The following is a 22,266-nucleotide window of genomic DNA, read 5'->3' on the forward strand; positions in this document are numbered from 1 at the left end:
GGTTTCTTAGGCAGTGGCGCCTGAGGGCTCAAAGATCATTTGCATTCAACAGTGGTTTCCGACCTTGCCCTTTACGCACTGAGATGTCTCTGAATTCTCTGAATCTTTTCACAATATTATGTACTGTAGATGTTGAAAGACCTAAATTCTCTGCAATTGGGAAATGTTCCTTTTGAACTGACTAACAATTCTGTCATGAATTTTGACACAAAGGGGTGAGCCATGACCCATCCTTGCTTGCAAAGACTGAGCCTTTGATGGACGCTACTTTTATACCCAGTCATGATACCTCACCTGCTACCAATTAGCCTGCTTAATGTGGAGTCTTCCAAACCGGTGTTAGTTGAATATTCTGTGCACTTTTCAATCTTATTTTAACTCTGTCCCGACTTTTGTTGAGTGTGTTGCAGCCATCAAATTCTAAATTTGTGTATATTTACAAAATACAATTAAGTTGGTCAGTAAAACTATTGAAAATCTTTTCTTTGTACTTTTGTCAGTTAAATAAGGGTTCACGTGAATTAACATATCACCGATTTTTGTTTTTATTGCATTTTGGAAAATATCCCAACTTTTCTGGAAACGGGGCTTGTAGATGTGTATGTTGAACTGACAGATTTGAGATCCTGTTCTTCCGAGAATATTTACCTGTTTTGTGTTTGCCATGAGAGAATTACATTTTGGTTATGAAAGGTGAAACTCCTGGGTGCTACAGCTATTACCTAGGCAACCTTGTATAGCCAGATAAACAATTGATATCTATTCCTTGCAATTAAGCTTGCTTTCTGAGTGTTTAGTGTCATAAGCTAGTATGTTACTGTAGATGAGCAAATAATATTACCAACTTTATTTTGCATAGGGAAGTGCTGGAGTTTGCAGTTGTCTGGGTAAGAGGTAAATATAAGAAAATGATTGAGATAGAATGTGAGCGAGTATAAAGTGGGGCAAAAACATGATACAAATCTTTGTCATGAAATAAAATGGGCTGAGAAGTGGCAGATGGAGTTCAACCCAGATAAGTGTGAGGTAGTTCATTTTGGTAGGTCAAATGTTATGACAGAATTTAGTTATCAATGGTTAGACTCTTGGCAGTGTGGAGGATCAGAGGGATCTTGGGGTTCGAGTCCATAGGACAATCAAAGCCGCTGTGCAGGTTGACTCTGGCCTTCATTAATCATGGGATTGAGCGTAGGAGACGAGAGTTAATGTTGCAGCTATATAGGACCCTGGTCAGACCCCACTTGGAGTGCTGTGCTCAGTTCTGGTCGCCTCACTATAGGAAGGATGTGGAAACCATAGAAAGGGTGCAGAGGAGATTCACAAGGATGTTGCCTGGATTGTGGAGCATGCCTTATGAGAACAAGGTGAGTGAACTTGGCCTTTTCTCCTTGGAGCGATGGTGGATGAGAGGTGTTGTAAGATGATGAGAGGCATTGATCACGTGAATTGTCAGGGGCTTTTTTCTCGGGGCTGAAATGGCTAGCACCAGAGGGCACAGTTTTAAGGTGCTTGGAAGTAGATACAGAGGGGATGATAGGGTTAAGTTTGTTTTTTTTTATGCAGAGTGGTGAGTGCGTGAAATAGGCTGCTGGTGACAGTGGTGGGGGCGGATACGATAGTGTCTTTTAAGAGACTCCTGGGCAGGTACATGGAGCTAAGAAATATAGAGGGTTATGTGTAACCCTAGGTAATTTCTCAGGTAAGGACATGTTCGGCACAGCTTTGTGGTCCGAAGGGCCTGTATTGTGCTATAGGTTTTCTATTTTTTCTATTTTTTTCTACTCTTGTGGTAGCTACATCTCAGTTGGCAACAATATTAGCTCTTCAATTAGAGTTTTGTACATTCATGCCCACACCCAGAGACTGCACTACATGATGGAGAGTATTTCATGATTATATGGTATGAATAAATATTTAAAGATATGGATATATATTTCTCCCATATTTGTTGTAACAATATCTTCTCTGCCAAATGAAAGGTTGTGACGAATCAGCATATAAGAGGGAGATTGAAAATCTTGCTGCATGGAATAAGCTCTCACTGAATGTCAGCAAGGCCAAGAAGCTGATTGTTGACCTCAGGAGGAGGTCCATGAGCCATTCCTCATTGGAGAATCAGAGGTGGAGAGGGTCAGCAACTTTAAATTTGTTGGTGTCATCATTTTAGGAGACCTGTCCTGGGCCCAGCATGTGAATGCAATTACAAAGAGAGCACGGCAGCACATCTACTTCCTGAGAAGTTTGCGTAAAATTGGCATGACATCTAAAACCTTAACAAACTACTGTAGATGTATACTGTAAAGTATATTGATTGGCTGCACCACAACTTAGTGTGGAAATACCAATGCCTTTGAATGGAAAAATCGACAAAAGGTAGTCCATCATGGGTAAAGCTCTTCCCATCAGTGAGCACATCTATATGGAGAGTTGTTGCAGGAAAGCAGCATCCATCATCGGAGACCCCCAACACCCAGATCACTCTTTTTTTCTTGCTGCTGCCATCAGGAAGGAGGTGCAGGAGCCTCAGGACTCACATCAGGTTCAGGAACACTTATTGCCACCTCAAACATCAGGCTCTTGAACCAGAAGAAGAAATATATCTATAAGAGTATCTAGTAGTTTTGTGAGCTGTTGGCAAAATATCACCGTTGGTCACCAGCACGATATTAGTTGCTATGAAGATCAGCTGCTCTTCCATAGAAAGTTGTTGGAGGCAAGTTGAAACATTGTGGCAGAGAAGGTTTGTGGAAATGATGCAGCCTTTCTATTGGTTGGGAGCACTTCTCAGTAAAGATAGCGATCAATGATGAAATTCAGCATTGACCCCAGTGCACCATCGCAGCCTTTGGCCGATTAATGAAAAGTTGCTGTCTGTTAGCTATGTTGAATTTCACATGGATAACACTAGACTCACAGTGAAGTTTCTACTTACTGCGAGGCTGCATCATTTCCACAAACCTTCTCTGCCACAATGTTTCAACTTGCCTCCAACAACTTTCTCAGCCATGCACCAGGGCATACAGAAATCTGAAAATGCACCATTTTATAGAGTTCCCATTTGCCAATCTTGTCAGTTGCAAACCGCAGTTCCCAGTGCCTCATCAGTTCCCTCTGAAGACACAAAACCTGGTTTTCGACCAGGTCAGCTGGAAGATGTCTCTGAACAACTACCACCAACGTATCACCTGTGGAACCAGAGGAAACAACACACTTGACCACAGTTATCCCACCATCAAGAACACTTACCATGCCATCCCACACCTGCACTTGGGAAAGTCTGATCACCTGGCCCTATGTCTATCCCAGCTCGTAGGCAGAGACTAAAGACCATTGGTGAAGACCAAAAAAATATGGTCAAGGAAGGTGGAGAAGCACTTACAGGACTGCTTTGAGTTGGTTGACTGCACATTATTCAAGGACTCATCTTTGAGTCTGAATGAATATGCCACAGTTGTCACCAACTTCATCAAAACCTGTGTGGATGAGTGTGTGCCTTCAACAACATACCAGACGTATCCAAATCAAAAGCTGTGGATGAACCAGGAGATTCGTAGTTTGCTGAGGGCTAGGTCTATGGCATTGAAGACTGGTGATCCAGAACTACACAAGATGAGTCTTTGTATTGGCTGCCAATGTCAGAACATCTTTTACGAGTGTTATGAATGTGAAGCAACTCTGAGGGGTCGAAGGGTACAAAGTCGCCCCGTCCTTTTTGAGAATCGCAAGATCGCTATTAATTCGGGTCTGGGACCCAGGAAATGAGAGAGAGACACGCAGAATACACAAGGTTTGGAATGTGTCCTGGCCTCAGCGGAACGGATCCACTGATAACGGCCATTGTCTCTTGGAGACGGAATTGTGTATTGAGTACTGTACTATTCATTGAAAACCCTCGGGACAACCAGAGTGGTCTGGTTGAGAGATTGTGTCATCCCAACCTGACTGACATCTGAGACTCTGTGAGTAAGGATAAAAGAGGGGTCTGGGGAACAACCCCTTTAGACGCACCAGGAGAAACGCTGGAAATCCCGTGTCAGCGTTTTATAGCAAAAGCCGGTGGGGGCTCGTGTGCGTCCTCCCTTGCCAGGGTGGCGGGCTCATCACGGAAGAACGGTTTAGCTAAAGGAGAGGCCACAAGTGAACGGCCACACCAACGAGACTCCGACAGATCGAAATCATAAAAGAAAAGCCGACAAGTTTTTCTCCAAATCTCTCTCTCTCTCCAACAAATTGCAACACAGCAGTCCCCAAAGGCTGCAGCCTGCATGAACTGAGTGAACTTTATATTTCCATTGGACAATACATTATCCCCTAGACAACAATAGAGCTTATTTCTTATTGGTTATTATTATACCCGCACTTTTAGATTTAGTATTGACGACGTATATTATCTGTATATTTGCATTGATATTATTTTTGTGTATTTTTACTAATAAATACTGTTAAAAATAGTATCATCAGACTTCAACGGACGTCTCCATCTTTGCTGGTAAGTGACCCAGTTACGGGGTTCGTAACATGAGGGTGAACCTTCACAAGGTGTCAGGCCCTGATGTTGTACCTGGTAGAGCTCTGAAAGCCTGTGCATCCAAATGGCAGAAGTGTTCAAGGACATCTTCAATCTCTCACTGCTGCAGTCGGAGATTTCCACCTGCTTCAAAAGGGCAACAGTCATACCAGTGCTAAAGAAGAACAGGGGGAGCTGCTTCAATGGCTATTGCCCAGTGGCACTCACATCTACTGTTTTGAAGTGCTTTGAGAGGTTGGTCATGATTAGAATCAACTCCTGCTTAAGGAAGGACCTGGAACACTGCAATTCCCCTATCACCACAAAAGGCCTACAGTAAATGCAATCTTACTGGCTCTCTGCTCAGCCTTGGATAACCTGGACAACAGTAATACTTAAATCAGGCTGTAATTTATTGACTACAACTCTTTGTTCAACACAATCATACCCTCACTTTTAATCAAAAAGCTCCAAACCCTGGCCCATTATATTGACAGCAGCGTTATTTCATTAGGAGTTTGAGGAGGAGTGGTATATCAGCAAAGACGCTCTCAAATTTCTAGATATACCATGGAGAGCAGATTCTAATTGATTGCATCACCGTCTTGTGTGGATAGGCCACTGCACAGGATCAAAAAAAGCTGCAGAATCTTGTAATCTCGGTCAGCTTCATCATGGACACTAGCATTCCAGCATCCAGGAAACCTTCAAAGGGCGGTACCTCCAAAAGGCGACATTCACCATTAAGGACCCCCCAGCACTCAGGACATATTCTCATCGCTACCATTAAGAAGGAAGTACAGGATCCTGGAAACACACATTCAATGTTTCAGGAACAGCTTCTTGCCCTATGCCATCCGATTTCTGAACAGACAATGAACTCATGAACACTTTATCACTACTTTTTCACTACTTTTTCCTCTTTTTGCACTAGTTATTTATCTACATTAACAGAGACATAGTAACACCACAACAATAGTTAAGAAAGCACAACAACGCTTGTTTTTCCTCAGGACGCTGAAGAAAGCTGGTCTACCTGAACAGATGCTGGTGACCTTTTATCACTGCACCATAGAGAGCATCTTAACATACTGCATCTCTGTGGTATCTCAGCTGTACAGCAGCTGATAGGAAAGCACTTCAGCAGGTCGTCTCTAACTCACAGAAGATCATCAGGACACAGCTCCCAGCCCTGGAGGATATCTACAGCTTATGCTGCCTAAGGAAAGCTACAAGCATCTGTAAGGACAATACACACCCATGCAATCATCTGTTTGAACTTCTTCCATCTAGCAGACATTATAAGATTTTCCATACCCAGACTGAAAAATAGCTTTTTCCCCCAGAGTTATAACTGCTCTGAACCAATCGATCAAGCATCATCCATAAATTTGTTATATTGCTGCTTTTATGGCGGTCATGCATCTGAGTTGCGTTTCTGTACTGCTGGACATTGCTTGTACTGGCTGGTTACTTGATTTTATTTATTGTTTATTTGTTGTTTTATAGCATTGAGTATGAGAGTTGCAAACTCATTTTTGCTGTATTGGTGCATGACACATTGTACTATGCAATGACAATAAATATATTTCATTTCATATTAAGCCTGATTCTGATTCTGACAAAACTGGAATATAAGGAAGAAGTCCTCAATCCTGAATGAGGGTCTGGGAAGAGGATTTGGTTACAGTAAAGCATCCCTATATCAGTATTCAAAACTGTTTGCATTAAAATATGATATTACATTTGCCTTCCTCACTGTAATACATATTTGCTTTTAGCAATTTATGTAAAAAGACATCCAGGTCCCTTTGGAAAATCTCGCTCCATTTTAAATTATTATTGATGTCATTCAGGTTCTTGGGCAGACCAATGTATCTCACAATCAGGAATGACCAGTCTCCTAAGTTATACTGTACCCAATGTGCTAAATGTTGTTAAACTTTGGTAAGCAATAAAAATTGAATGGGGAAGGAAAGAGCAGAGTAAAATAAAGGTGATGAAGAGATTGATGTTAAACCAATACTACCAGCTACAATCTCCTATTGATAGGTCTTATAACTAAATATCATTTTTACTCAATACATCAACAGACCTGCAATTGTGTGTTTCATCATCATTATATATTCCCCTGCACCATTTCTCTTGATACGTATCCCATTACTTTATTTCGATGATTATTTTCACCCTGACCCCAGAAAAGTGTCTGTGCTCATTTAACCTTAAAATACAGAGAATTTTAAAACCCTGTTATTTACATAGTTTCCCCTCACAATTATTACAGCACTAAGAGGAGCTTTCAGTCCATTGAGTTCCTGTTGCTTTTATGCTGGTATTTTGCTGTGTGCTCTCTGAAGCCTTTACCACTGCCATTTTATGAGTCAGAGCAAGTGGAAGCTCTCTTATGTGTTGGAGTTTGGTATAGAGGTGGCCATCTTACCTCTTTGATATGACATAGGAAAACCCATACAAACTGGCCACCACTATCAGCTGCAGAGTGGTTTCTTGGTTCTTGTTGCTTTTTGAATCCTCTTATGTATTTTTAAAGAAGAGAGTTAACTACTGGATTTAGTTTCTCTGAAACATAGAAATAAAGTCTTCTCCCTTGTATTCCAGCTTCTTGACACTTCAACGTGAGACCAGAATTTGTTGTAGCAATACATGAAACTATTATATACAATCTAACCACCATATCCCCCCAAATGTTTAGAAACTCAAGATAATATTCTCTTGAATAAAACCTGAGGCTCCTGACAGTAATTGGAGTTAATGGAAAATAAAAACTTGCTCTTTACAAATAATCTAGAATATTGTGTGTTTAGAAAACCAAATTCCAATTTTGTTGAAATATTGTAAATCATCATGCAAAATGAACGTGCTGGCTGTTTGTAAACCTCCCTGTTTTAACTTAATAAATGAAGCTGTATTTTCCACATTTTGAATTTGGCTGCATCAGTAGTTTTGTACTGCCTGCGCTCTACATGGAAACTGCTTTTTAACTGTAGGTTTCCTTTAAAGTAGAAATGCTTACAATGTGATGGTATCCAATTTTTTTTTTGCACATCACTATATCTTCTGGTGACAATAAATTAAAATGATCTGATATTCAATGTTAAACCAGACTTCTCCATTGAAATGAAAAAAGTTCTTGTACCAGATTGTTTTTTTCACTACTAGCAGTAAAAATGCATTGGGATCATCCTAAATGCAGCGTAAGTAAGCACTGTTTCTTCTTCTTGTGAAGTATTTGATGGGTGAGAAGCTGAAATGAGAATATATCTAAGTTGTGTGACAGTTTCACAAGACCTTTTCTAATAGCTTCCAGAGAAAGGAGAGAAAGAAACCATCCGCTTGCCACAAAGCAACAGTGCTACAAAGAACAGATTAAAGGTTTAGAAGAGGTCAATGTGGGTTTTTCACTAACTAAACACTGTCTTAAAGTTTCGTATGCAGAAAATAATGAAGTCATCTAAGAGTTTTTAAAGAATTTTATTTCTTTTTCTGTGCCTGTATTTGGTTGCCTGCTCAGCATGGCTGTTTAATCTCTCAAGGCTTTTGAATTGGCCCAATGAATGAGTGGGTAGCTGTCTCTCTAGGAGCTAGAAGCTTATTCTGAAGCCTAATCATTGAGTAAACATAGCCTTGCCCTCCTTCTCTAACAACCTTTATACAATAGCAGGGATTCTAGTGGAGTAACCTGGATATTGCACACTGGGCTTTGAAATGTAGAATGGATGAGCAACAGGAAAGGCTGGGGCTGTCTTCTCTCTCTTTTTAATTAAATGCCACAGAGCTATCAATATGTTGTTTTTGTATCCTAATTAGACATTGTTTCAGCAGGGGAAAAAACTTCATGTTTTTATTTGGGTAGAAGGGTTTGTTGCTTTTACACAGAAAACTACTAATATGTAATGAACAAAATGTTACTTTTGAGTGCCTTTCTTCATATTTAAGTAGTCATTTTCAGGTGGATATTTGTAGCATTGCCAACAAAAAAATCTGTTTTGCAGACTGATTTTATAAACATGTAATAAAAATGAGCATATTTATTTTACGTCCCATTTTTATATAAAATATTACTCTGTGGTAAATGGTTAATGGATACTAGTCTTGGCACTCTGGTTGTACTCCCTGCTCTGGGTCAAAAGGTTGTGGTTTCAAGCCTTGCTTTAAAAGTCGAGCACCCGTCTAATACTACATTAGAGCACTGTTGTATTGCTACGGTGATGGGGAAGGAGGATTCTTTTGGCCTCGGGAGAATGATAAATGGATAACAGTCAGGAGAGGGAAGGGCAAAAGGCAGATACTAGAGAGCACCCCTAAGGCTGTCCCCCTTAATAATAAGTACTTCTGTTTGAGTACTGTTGGGGAGGATGGCCTACATGGGCGAAACAACAGTGGCCGCGCCTCTGGCACAGAGTCTGCCCCTGTGGTTCAGAAGGGTAGGAAAACGAAGAAGGTAGCAGTAATAGGGGAATCTATAGATAGGGGGTCAGACAGGCGATTCTGTGGATACAGGAAAGAGATGCGGATGGTAGTTTGCCTCCCAGGTGCCAGGGTCTGGGATGTTTCTGATCGTGTCCACGATATCCTGAAGTGGGAAGATGAACAGCCAGAGGTCGTGGTGCATATTGGTACCAATGATATAGGTAGGAAAAGGGAGGAGGTCCTGAAAACAAACTACAGGTAGTTAGGAAGGAAGTTGAGAAGCAGGACCTCAAAGGTAGTAATCTCAGGATTACTATTTGTGCCATGCGATAGTGAATAAAGGAATTGAGTGAAGTGGAGGATAAATGTGTGGCTGAGGGATTGGAGCAGGGGGTAGGGATTCAGATTTCTGGATCATTGAACCTCTTTTGGGGCAGGCGTAACCTGTACAAAAAGGACGGCTTGCACTTGAATCCGAGGGAGACCAGTGTCCTGGCTGGGAGGTTTGCTAAGTCTATTGGGGAGAGTATAAACTCGAATTGCTGGGAGGTGGGAATGAAACTGAAGAGACGGAGGAAGGGCTGTTAGCTCACAAATAGAGAAAGCTCGGAGACAGTGCAAGAGGAAGGACTGGAAGGTGATAGAGAAGGGATGCGCTCAGGCCGATGGTTTGAGATGTGTCTATTTTTAATGCAAGGTACATCATGAACAAAGCGGATGAGCTTAAATCGTGGATCAGTACATGGAGCTATGATGTTGTAGCTATTTCAGAAACTTGGATGGCTCAGGGGCAGGAATTTAGATGTTACTTAGAGTGCCAGGATTTAGATGTTTCAGAAAGGACAGGGAGGGAGGCAGAAGAGGTGGGGGCGTGGCACTGTTGATCAGGGATAGTGTCACGGCTGCAGAAAAGGAGGAAGTCATGGAGGGATTGTCTACAGAGTCTCTGTGGGTGGAAGTTAGAAATAAGAAGGGGTCAGTAACTTTATTGGATGTTTTTTATATACCACCCAATAGTAACAGGGACATCGAGGAGCAGATAAGGAGACAGATTCTGGAATGGTGTAATAGTAACAGGGTTGTTGTGGTGGGAGATTTTCATTTCCCAAATATTGATTGGCATCTCCCTAGAGCAAGGGGTTGAGATGGGGTGGAATTTGTTAGGTGTGTTCAGGATGGTTTCCTGACACAAGATGTAGATAAGCCTACAAGAGGAGAGGCTGTACATGATCTGGTATTGGAAAATGAACTTGGTCAGGTGTCAGGTCTCTCAGTGGGAGAGCATTTTGGAGATAGTGATCACAATTCTATCTCCTTTACCATAGCATTGGAGAGGGATAGTAACAGACAAGTTAGGAAAGCATTTAATTGGAGTAAGGGGAAATATGAAGCTATCAAGCAGGAACTTCGAAGCATAAATTGGGAACAAATGTTCTCAGGGAAATGTACGGCAGAAATGTGGCAAATATTCAGGGGATATTTGTGTGGCGTTATGCATAGGTACGTTACAATGAAAAAGGAAAAGGATGGTAGGGTACAGGAACCGTGGTGTACAAAGGCTGTAGAAAATTTAGTCAAGAAGAAAAGAAGAGCTTACAAAAGGTTCAAAAACCTAGGTAATGATAGGAATGTAGAAGATTATTAAGGCCAGCAGGAAGTGTATGGAATCAGAGGAGATAGCAGAGATACATAGTGAATACTTTGCTTCAGTATTCACTACAGAAGAGGATCTTGGTGATTGTAGGGATGACTTACAGCGGATCGAAAAACTTGAGCATATAGACATTAAGAAAGAGGATGTGCTGGAGCTTTTGGAGAACATCAAGTTGGATATGTCTCCGGGACCGGATAAGATGTACCCCAAGCTACTGTGGGAGGAGAGGGAGGAGCTGAGCCTCTGGCGATGATCTTTGCATCATCAATGGGGATGGGAGATGTTCTGGGGGATTGGAGGATTGAAGATGTTGGCCTCTTAATCAAGAAAAGCAGTAGCGACAACCCATGAAATTATAGGCCAGTGAGTCGTACTTAAGTGGTTGGTAAGTTGATGGAGAAGATCCTGAGAGGCAGAATTTATGAACGTTTGAAGAGGAAAAATATGATTAGGAATAGTCAGCATAGCTTTGCCAAAGGCAGGTCGTCCCTTACGTCCCTTGTAATTGATTGAATTTTTTGAGGATGTGACTAAACATATTGATGAAGGTAGAGCAGTTGATGTAGTGTATATGGATTTCAGCAAGGCATTTGATAAGGTACTCCATGCAAGGCTTATTGAGAAAGTAAGAGGCATGGGATCCAAGGGGACCTTGCTTTGAGGATCCAGAACTGGCTTGCCCACAGAAAGCAAAGTGTGATTGTAGAAGGGTTATATTCTGCATGACCAGTGGTGTGCCTCAGGGATCTGTTCTGGGACCCCTTCTCTTCGTGATTTTTATAAATGACCTGGATGAGGAAGTGGAGGGATTGGTTAGTAAATTTGCTGATGACACAAAGGTTGGGGATGTTGTGGATAGTGTGGAGGGCTGTCAGAGGTTACAATTACAGAGGTTAGGATGCAAAAATGGGCTGAGAAATGGCAGAAAATGAAGTTCAACCCAGATAAGTGTGATGTGGTTCATTTTGGTAGGTCAAATATGATGGAAGAATATAGTATTAATGGTAAAATTCTTGGCAATGTGGAGGATCAGGGGGATCTAGGGGTCCGAGTCTATAGGACACTCAAAGTTGCTGCGCAGGTTGATTCTGTGGTTAAGAAGGCATACGGTGCATTGGCCTTCATCAATATTGGGATTGAATTTAAGAGCTGAGAGGTAATTTTATAGCTATATAGGACCCTGGTCAGACCCCACTTGGAGTACTATGCTCAGTACTGGTCGCCTCAGTACAGGAAGAGTGTGTAAACTATAGAAAGGGTACAGAGGAGATTTACAAGGACGTTACCTGGATTGGGGAGGGTGCGTTATGAGAAAAGATTGAGTGAACTTGGCTTTTTCTCCTTGGAGCAACAAAGGATGAGAGGTGGCCTGATATAGGTGTTATAAGATGATGAGAGGCATTGATCATGTGGATAGTCAGAGACTTTTTCCCAGGGCTGAAATGGCTAACACGAGAGGGCACAGTTTGAAGTGGGTATAGAAGAAATGTCAGGGGTAAGCTTTTATATGCAGCAAGTGGTGAATGCATGGAATGGGCTGCCAGCAACTGTGGTGGAGGTGGATACGACAGGGTCTCTAAAGAGACTCCTAGATAGGTACATGGAGCTTAAAAAAATGGAGGGCTATGGGTAACCTTAGGTAATTTCTAATTAAGTACATGTTCGACACAGCATTGTGGGCCGAAGGGCCTGTATTGTGCTGTAGTTTTTCTATATTTCTATGAAAGATTGATTTCAAGGCCAATCTACCCAGAAATATGTTTGCCACCATCTGATTAAAAACCAAGGGAGTTCTATTATTTTAGCTAAAACTCATCTCTCAACTAACAGAGTTCATCAGGCTAATCACTTTTTCAATGGTGTTTATGTCATTTTCCTATATTAAAATTGATTGCTCTGTGTTTTCCCATATTATGACTACTCTTGATGTTACTTGTGGAAGTCAATTTTATAAGCTGCAGAGCCAAGGCATGGAATCATTTGTATGAGCCAGCAAACCTGATTTGCATTCCTCTGTGCTCTTATGATTTTCTCAAAGGCAATTCAAATAATTCCTTTTCATAGTATGTTGGCTCTTCTTAAGCACATAAAAAATGTTCTTTCATCAAATATTGCAGAAAACAATTAATACAATTGTATTCACCATATGTATTGTTTATAATTAGTATTATGTAATCATATTCAATAAATTTTTTGAAATAATTTCATATATCAGAGGCCCTTTGAAATTGAATTGCTATTTTTGCTGACACTAAATTGATCAATGATTGATTTATACAGGTTATGGTATAACAATTTGCTAATTAGCAGAATTAGTCTGCATTTTTAAAAAAGGCTTGATCCAAGTATAATCTAGGTTCAAGCATAATATTTCTCAGCAAACTAATTACAATTTTTCAATATTCCATCATAAAATTAAATATTAATATCCCATTTTCAAGAGAAACTGAACAAATCATTGCATAAAGTAAGACAAATATCTATTTCCTATATCTCATTTTGGGGACGAACATTACCTCTTGAAACCAAGGAAGCTAAGATCTGTGATGTTGCCAGCCACGTGGGGATTTTCTACAGAAAATGTGAAATAATATGCAGAATTTTTGAACCATTTAAAATCTCAAAATTAATAGGACAGACTTTAATTTTGAATGAAATTGTGCTGGGATTGGTATTACTCAGAGGTTGTGTTTTGTCTGTGTTCTATTACTCCCAAGAATTTTGTGAACTTCATCTATTTAATGATTTGAAATGTGACTGATGTGCACAAACTTGCTCTGTGTAATATGGTATTTGGAAGCTTTATAACAGTATCTGTTACAGTCAATGTATTCTGTTAACACCTATTAATGTGAGAACTACAAACTGTTGTATGATGTTACGCAGGATATCACAACACAAATTAGTACAATCACAAATTACTATGCATGCTGGAAATATGAAATAAAAGCAAAATGCTGGAAAATTTTGTTACATCAGGCAGCATTTATGGAGAGAAAATTAGAAGTTGATGTGTCATATTGATAATTCTTCCTAAAGGTGGTTGAAAAATTCAAAGATTGTGGGCAAGGGTGGAAGGAACAAAGGGCCAGGTTTATGATGGAAAGCAGGAAGATTAAATGTTGCAAGGTGAAACAACATAGTAATACTACAAGGGTGCATAAAGGCAGTGTGGGAGAGGTGTAAATGCAGATTAGGGGTCTGAAATTATGGGAGGAATGTGGAATGAATGCTAGAGTTGGGAATGGAAATGCTAAATTTCTAAAGTTATTGAAATCCCTCTTGAATATAGGAGGTATTAATCAACCTTGTCAGAAACTGGGGTACTGTTTCCTCAGTTTTGTGCTGTTTATAATTGGAACAATGTTGGAGGTTAGAGGACAGTAGTGACAGAATGAGAATGCTACAGAGGATTAAAGTCAGTAACTGGAAATTTGTGGTCATACCTAATCAAAAATATGTTCCACAAAGCAGTCACACATTTTGTGTTTGGAATTCACAGTTTGATAGATAGATAGATACACTAAAGGTATATGCCAATCACTGCTTGTGGAAAAAGAAAGCACATAGCAGAGTTGAAAAAAGTTACCACATATTGCAATTGCTTAGAAAGAAAAATTAGACAGACTATTCCTTTTTAATGCTACAAGGGGCATATCAGGGTGCCTTTTCCACATGGTATCATGTGGAAGGTGTCTGAAATTATGAAGGATGATCTGTTCAATGTAGCTGGTACTGTGGAAAGTTGCTGCCATTTTCTACCTCCTATATCTTCCTTCTCATTTTTGAGCTCTAGTTTCAACTGAAACCCCAATGACCAGCATCAACAAAAAGCAAATTGAATCCCACAGACTGCTTCCCTAACTACTCCGTTAGCGTTCTTGTCAGAATACTAGTCAGTTACTCAACAACAGGTAGGAGCAGAATTGGTCTGTCAGGCTCTTGAGCCTGTTCTGCCATTCATGAGGATCATAGCTAATCTTCTACAATGCCATTTTTGTATTATTCCAAAATCCCTTGATTCCCTTAATAGCCAGAAATCTGTCATTCTCTATATTGAACAAACTCAGTGACTTGGCTTCCACAACCCTTCAAGCTGGAGAATTTAAAAAATTCACTGTGAATGGGGGGGAGAAAAAGAAATGTTTCCTTATTTCAACCCCAAACAGCATAATCTTTATTCTAAAATTATGGCACTGAGATCTAGATTGCTTAGTCAGGGTAAGCATCCACCATGTCAGTTTTAATAAGATTTCTAGAGAATATGGGCCTCATCTACCTAACTTTTCTCAAAAATCAAACTTTATATTCCTCAAAGCAGTTTTTAATGAATCTTCACTCCACTACATTTTAGTAGACCAAAAGACAATATTGCAGCTGTGGTATTTCCAGTGCCATTTATAATTAGCTTTTAAGAACTTGTGTACAAGCAAGCCTTAGAACTTTGAGCATCAACACTGCCCAATTTCTGTCATTTTTTTAAAAAAAGTATTGCTTTTCTGTTTTGTGCACGTAAGTGAATTAACTCACATTTTCAACTGCATATATCTGCAATTTAAAATGCCAAGTAATTCATATTTGCAGTTTTAAGATTAATAATCTGTACTTTTTTTTAAACAGAGAAAGCTACTCGCCATCTACCTCCATCATGATGACAGTGTTCTTACAAACGTATTCTGTTCCCAACTACTGTGTGCTGAATCTATTGTCTCCTACCTCAGTCAAAATTTTATCACTTGGGCATGGGACGTGACACGAGAAGCTAACAGAGCAAGGTACTCAATTTTAGTTCATAACTTAAATTGTTTTTTTTCTTGAGAACTTAATGATCTTGAACAAGGAATTAGCAAGGTGGCAAAAATGTTCACTACTTCAAAAAAAAGAGCTCCCCACAAAGATCTGGTGATTTCAATAGCAAGAAAATGCCTCTTCTCTGAAAACTATTGCAGTCACATAACCACTTCCCAGAATTCTCCAACGTCCAACAACTACAATGCCATTAATGTGACAGAGAAGTGAATTGTATTAAAGTATATACAAAATCTGTAAGCCAAACATGAAAAAATACCATTTTTTGAGGTAACTTTTTAAACAATTTACAATGTGAATAAATATTGGACGTTCACCTGAGTTTAATGTAGAGGATGAAACCAAGCATTTGAGTGAATAAATAATTAAAAGCCATATTTTCTTTGGAATATCCTTGAGGGAATTACAGTACACATATATAACAATATATTTATGTAATTTATTGCATGATTTTCTGATTTAAATATAGCCATTAAATTAATTTTCCTAAAATATTACTGAAACTCTTAAAAATTAAGCAAAATAGCTTACTCTCAAAGAAATGGTTCCTTTGAACAGAATATTTTGTCCATATTTGACCACATTTTGTGTACTTCAGTAATAGTTGTTTGTTATGGCACATGGAGCTAGGATGTGCTTAAAAACAGCAAGAGCCTGGGAAACAAAGCACTGTTGTCTTAACATGCACCTTTTCAAGTTAGTCGAATAATGTCTTACACCTTTGCTATCCCAACTTTAAGAATGACCTGATTGATAGAACCCCCGATAGCAGTAACAAACATGGAAATGAAGAATAACTTCCTGGAACATATTCACAACTCAATTCTTGATGTTGTGCAGTACAGTAATTGGGTGAAAACTTGCTAAATTTTCCATCAGTTCTGCTGCAGGATCTGCCCCAAAACAATGTATCAATAACATAAATAGATTGAATAGTAATTGTATGTCACATTTCTAAGATTTATCAAGTGTGAATTGATTGCATTTTCACCAGAGAATTCTAACTTATCTCTGTCTACAGCTTAGTATACAGAATGACTAAGTTCTAAACATGTTCCAACTCCAGATCTTTGTCTTTAATTTGTTACATATTTTTACATTTCCTGATTACATTGCATGCTAATATTTAACATATTACAGTAGATCCATGGTATGATAAACAAAGTAGGTGCACAGAATAGTTTTCCTAACTCCTCCTTCCTTGCTTAACAGTTCAAAATCTTACATGCTACATGTTATAACTTTACTCAGGCAGCCACTTACCTAAATTAGGCCTCCTTCCTATGAATGAACAAAAGGAGCTGTGAAGTCTTTCTTACCCATGTTGCCTGTTAACTTCAATCATTAAGCAAGAGATTGCAACCTTAGAGTTGCTCTGAACATCTCCCTTTCTTAAAAAATTGCTGTTTAAGAATTACATTTCAGTATTTAACAGATTAAATGCTAATCATTATTATCTGGCCACATTAACATTAATCAAGGCAATTTGATTAAATTTGTCCTAACACAAGAACAGATAGAATGAGGCACAAAACAGGAATTGATTTGGTGCATTGCCTAATTATATTGGCTGAGCTTTACAATTCTGACCATGCTAATTTCTTGGACCAACCAGCATAATTGATGGTACATGATTTTTTTAAATAGATACACTTTTTCTAGCAAAAAGTTTCTTCTAAAATATTCCATTACTATGAAAATTAATTTAGTGTGAAAAACTATTATAAGTGAGATATTATGCATGAAAACAGCATTTACTTTTATATAGTAATTAATCTGTTCTGGTAGATATCAGTAAATTCTGTTATGTACAAATGTTTCGGTCAGAATGTTGTTATTTTGTGGCAGCAGCACATTACAATACATAATTAAAATACTGAAAATTATAAAATGAAATATGTATTAAAATATTACATTAAATAAGTAGTGCAGATGGGTTCATGGTCCATTCAGAAATCTAATAGTGGAGGGGAAGAAGCTGTTCCTAAAATGTTGAGTGTGTCTTCAGGTTCCTGTACCACTTCTTTGATGGTAATAATGAGAAGAGGGCATGTCATGGGTGATAGGGGTCCTTACTGATGGATGCCTCACTTTAGAGTCACATTGCCTTTTGAAGATGTCTTCATTGCTGGTTAGGCTCGTGCCCATGATGAAATTGACTGTGTTTTCAACTTTCTGGAGCTTTTTCCAATCCTGTGTAGTTGCCCCTCCATATCAGATGTTGATGCAACCATTTAGAATGCATCCCATGATATATCTAGAATTATGCGAGTGTCTTTGACATACGAAGTCTCCTCAAACTTGTAATGAAATATAGCCACTGTTGTGCTTCTTTGTAATTGCACCAATATGTTGGGCTCAGGATAGATCCTCAAATATATTGACACCCAAGAAGTTGGAGCTGCTCACCCTTTCCACTGCTGATCTCTTGAGGACTGGTGTGTGTTTCTTTGATTTCCCCTTCCTGAGATCCATAATCAATTCCATGGTCTTACTGATGTTGAATGTAAGATTGTTGTTGTAGCACCACTCAACCAGTTGACCTTTCTCACTCCTGTATGCCTCATCACCATCTGAAATCCTGTCAACAATAATTGTGTCATCGGCAAATTTATAGATGGTGTTTGAGTTGTGCCTAGCCGCACGGGAGAGAGAGTAGAGCAGTGGGCTAAGTACACATCTCTGAGATGCGCTAGTGTTGATTGTTAGCGAGGAGGAGATGTTATTTCCGGTCTGCATTAACTGTGGTCTCCCGGTAAGGAAGTCAATGATCCAGTTGCAAAGGGAGGTACAGTGTCCCTGACTTTGGAGTTTTTTGATTGATACTGTTGAACTCTAAGCTGTTGAACTAACAGCAGCCCAATGTACAGAAGGTACTGTTATTTTCCAGGTGATCCAAGTCTGAGTGGAAATGCAGTGAAATCGCTGTAGACCTTTTGTGGTGATAGTCAAATTGCAGCGGGTTTAAGTTCTTGCTTGGACGGGAGTTGATTCTGGCCGTGGCCAGCCTTTCAAAGCACTTCATCACAATAGCTCTGAGTGCAACTGGGTGATCTTCATTGAGGTAGCTCAGTCTGCTCTTCTTTGACAATTGTATGATTGCCCTTTTGAAGCAGGTGGAACCTCCAACTGCAGCAGTGAGAGATCGAAGATGTCCTTGAACACTCCCTGTCAGTTGGTGGGCACAGATTTTCAGTTTAGTTATGTGAATGTCTGTTCTAACTGGTAGATTTCTTTAAAATTGAATTAATTAACAAATATTGATTTTTTTTTAGTCCACTTCATTTGCTAGTTGACACTGGAAAGTATTGAAAAATACTATTTGGAATACTTTTACTATTGTAAATGGAAGTGGAGGTTTGTTCAGTAAAATAACAACTGGCAACAGCTGCATTCTTTATTTTTCTGTTTTGCAGCTTTTAAATATGATTTACTTTTCTGTATTTTTCTTGGGAGTTTGGTGACATTTAATTATTCCTTGAAGTGTCATTAACACACATTTAATGAAGAAAGAACTAATGTTATTTGTGAGCAATTTTTGTTATTTGGTGTTTTGATCATCAAATATTTATTGCTATAGGACAATAATAAGTGTATTTTGAGATTTGTACCCCTTCATCTCCAGAACCTGCCATGTAAACCATAGTGTTAAGTTGCCTGAGCATTTGCAGCAGCAGGTTTTCCTCACCTGTCATTCCTAATCATCAAGTAATTAACCATATTCACAGCTGCTGACCCTTGACACAAACAAGGCTTTGAATGATGCACGCCTGGTTGGAGAGCAGTTGACCGTGCTGGTCCTGTTTGACCCACTTGCAAATCCACTACAGGTGTGGGCTTCTGTGTGGGACACAGCTTCCAGAATTGTATGTTGTTCCACTGCTTAGTACACTGAATAGGGATTTTGCTGTAGGTAGTTAAGAAACAGATGGAGTTTAATTGTTGTTCTCTGAGAGAGGTAGAGGGGCACATGATCTGAACTGTTTTCCAGTAGAGTAGTCATCTAAACGTTCCGTCTGTGCATGTTGTGTTTAGAAAGAGGTAGTTAAAGTATCAGCTTTATTTAAGGCTCCCCCAGTAGAGTCCTTTACAAACTATTTTACAAAAGATTAAGATTCCAAAACATCTGGAGCCATTGTCAGTTCCCACTGTTTCTTCCTGGTTTTCTGGGGCTCCTATTACTGTTGAATTACGTTGGACACTCTCATTTTCTCCTTTTCTCCACTGCTTTTGATATCAGCTCAGCTTTAACAGAATGTCTGGATCAATTTGCAGCATGGTTTAACACCAGATCTACATGCTGCCAACAGCATTTATTCTTTAGCAGTATCCTTACAAGCAAGCTAATGTATTCCTGTAACTTCAGAAGGTCTAAAGAACCATCAACAGGGCAGCATCTAATGACTTTATTAGTATAAGGTTTCAGATGGACTTGTTTATTGTTCACTGCTCTTAGAAAACTACTCATAATTTCTGCAGTGTTTTTTTGGTGGGGTGAGAATAATATTTCCACCATTTTTCATGCTTCATGTGTTTGTTGATTTAAATACTGAACATAATAGTGTTTTCTAAGTATTAATTAATCATTATTTTTATTAGCTAGGCAATCAAGGATACATATAACACAAAGTATACTGTAATCCCACAATACAAAATTGTATGATGTTAGATAAAATGGTTTTAGTAGTTGTTTACTACCATTCTTGATTGCATTGTGGATTGTAAATCAAGGTGTAACTCAATCAGTACTAGGGAAGACAAATGTCCCAAACCTACAGGTAGGCGGCATGTTACATTTTCCGTTAAAAAATATACTTTTCTTTTTTCGTGTCATGGAAATGCATGGTCATGTTTCAACTAAACTGCAGAAACCATTCAGTGTTTCTTTAGTTACTTACATGATTATTATGATTTAAATTATTTGCGTTTTATTTTTAGTAAAGTTTTTTTTACAACTCAGGTATATTTTGTGATGAAAAATAAGTGCACTTGAAATTAACATCAACTTTCATTCTACATAAAATACATTTAAGCTGTAATCAGTAACTATAGGCTGAATCATGCTGGTTGTGGCTGGTGTTCCTGAAGGAAACAGCAAATATTTAGTTGCTCCCAAATAAGTACACCCTGGGCCTGCACGGACCCACTGTAGATTCAAGTCGAGCTATGTGACCATGTATGCTGGGCAAACTGTTGCTTGAATGACACAAAATGATAACGTCCATCATCCCAGTCTACCTGGATTTGCTGCAGATCAGTCTGTAAATGTACTGCTCTGGAAGCAAATCAGTGTTGACAGTCTCTCCAAGAAGGCTAGCATAATTCGATTCATTATGACCAATTTTGATTTAGTTGCATTTTATAGAGACCTAGAGTTGATGGAATTCTTAAGTAAAATTGTTTTAAAATAACAAAAATATTATTTTACCAAATGCCAGTAAAAGCTGAAAAAACAATCCAAGCTATTCCACATTGAGTGGAGTAGTAACCTGAATCGAGTTACTTTGTCTTTATTTTAATGTTTTGAATTATTTTGTATGTTTAAGTAACTTTTAACTTAAGATTATTTAAAGCAATTTTAATAGTTTTAAGCATCACTTCTTATCAAAAACATTGAAAAACTGTAATAAATCCTTAACAATTGTAATAGCAGGTGAGGCTACACCTCCACCTTTGCCTTCTGTCAAAGGTTGGCAGAATGTCCTGAGGCAGGGACCATATAGAATTTCCCTGTCTCAAGCAGTTTGTCTAGCCCAGATTAATAAAGAAGTGCATGGATGGCAAAACTGAATTGAGCTTGATTAATTTGGAAAAAAGAAATTAGTGTACGTGACAAAGCTATCTTGAAATAGTTACTGTTATATTGGGCGCAGTTTGATTCTGGCTTCTGGTTCTGTCTGTGTAGTGTTTTCTGTGACCACGTGGATTTCCCCTAAGTGTTCTGGTTTCCCGCAACCTAATAAAACTAGTTGTTGTTAATTGATCACTGTAAAAGTTCCTTTATGTTAATGGGTGGTATTAGAATCAGAGGTTTCGTAATTTTTCTTACAAGTATGTGTGTGAGTATGGGGTTGTTCTGAGGGCCAGCATAAACTTGATGGTCTAAGTACCCTCCTGCTACATCATAATGAATTATAAACAAAGTATAAAATTGGGCCGGCCAGTGGTGTAGTGACGTTAGCACTGGACTCTGAGCCGGATACTTCCATATCTTGTCATGGAAACCCTATGGACAACTATGCTATCCATAGGGTTTCCATGAGTTGATGATGACTCAACGGCACTCAACAAGAACAATGATGAGTAGTGAGTAGTGATACCATAGAAAATGAATCTTGAGGGTTAATAATAGAAAGTCAGATGGTGGCAGATGAATCAAATGGGTATCTTAGATCAGCCTCTTTTATAGTGATTACTACTAACAGTCCAGTAATAGCTGCCAATCAGGAATTAGAGGAGAGAGAGGAACTTGGGGAAATTATAATCATCAGAAAAATGGTTCTGAACAGTGAGCTGATGAGTCTCAAGGTCCTGATGGACTTTCTCCTAAGGTTTTAATAGCTATAGCTTGTAAGAAAGTTGATGCATTGGTTTTAATTTTCCAAATTTCCTGAGATTTAGGGAAATATTTTTTTTCAAATAGAGGCAGAGACCATTCACATAAACCTACCGGCTAGTTAGCTTAATATTTGCCATAGCGAAAGTTTGGATGCAACTACTAAAATCTTTGTATCAGAGCTCTTAGAATCTCAAATTCAACTTGGTTTTCTGAATGAAAAATCTTGTTTGACCTGTTTATATGAATTCTTTGAAGTATTGGGTGCTGTTGATATGATGGAACCAGTGAGCATACTATGATTTCTGTAAG

General features: G+C 38.9%; 1 protein-coding gene across 1 annotated transcript in view; it reads left to right on the top strand.

Moving 5' to 3' along the window:
* The window catches only part of faf1 (Fas (TNFRSF6) associated factor 1), a 329,838-nt gene that overhangs the window by 214,990 nt on the left and 92,582 nt on the right, over positions 1-22,266 (top strand). The window contains exon 13 of the mRNA XM_073063028.1: positions 15,210-15,364. Coding sequence (XP_072919129.1) covers positions 15,210-15,364 — 155 coding nt within the window. The remainder of the gene's footprint in view (positions 1-15,209; positions 15,365-22,266) is intronic.

The sequence above is a fragment of the Hemitrygon akajei genome, chromosome 12 (assembly GCF_048418815.1).
Source record: "Hemitrygon akajei chromosome 12, sHemAka1.3, whole genome shotgun sequence".
NCBI classification, from domain to species: Eukaryota; Metazoa; Chordata; class Chondrichthyes; order Myliobatiformes; family Dasyatidae; genus Hemitrygon; species Hemitrygon akajei.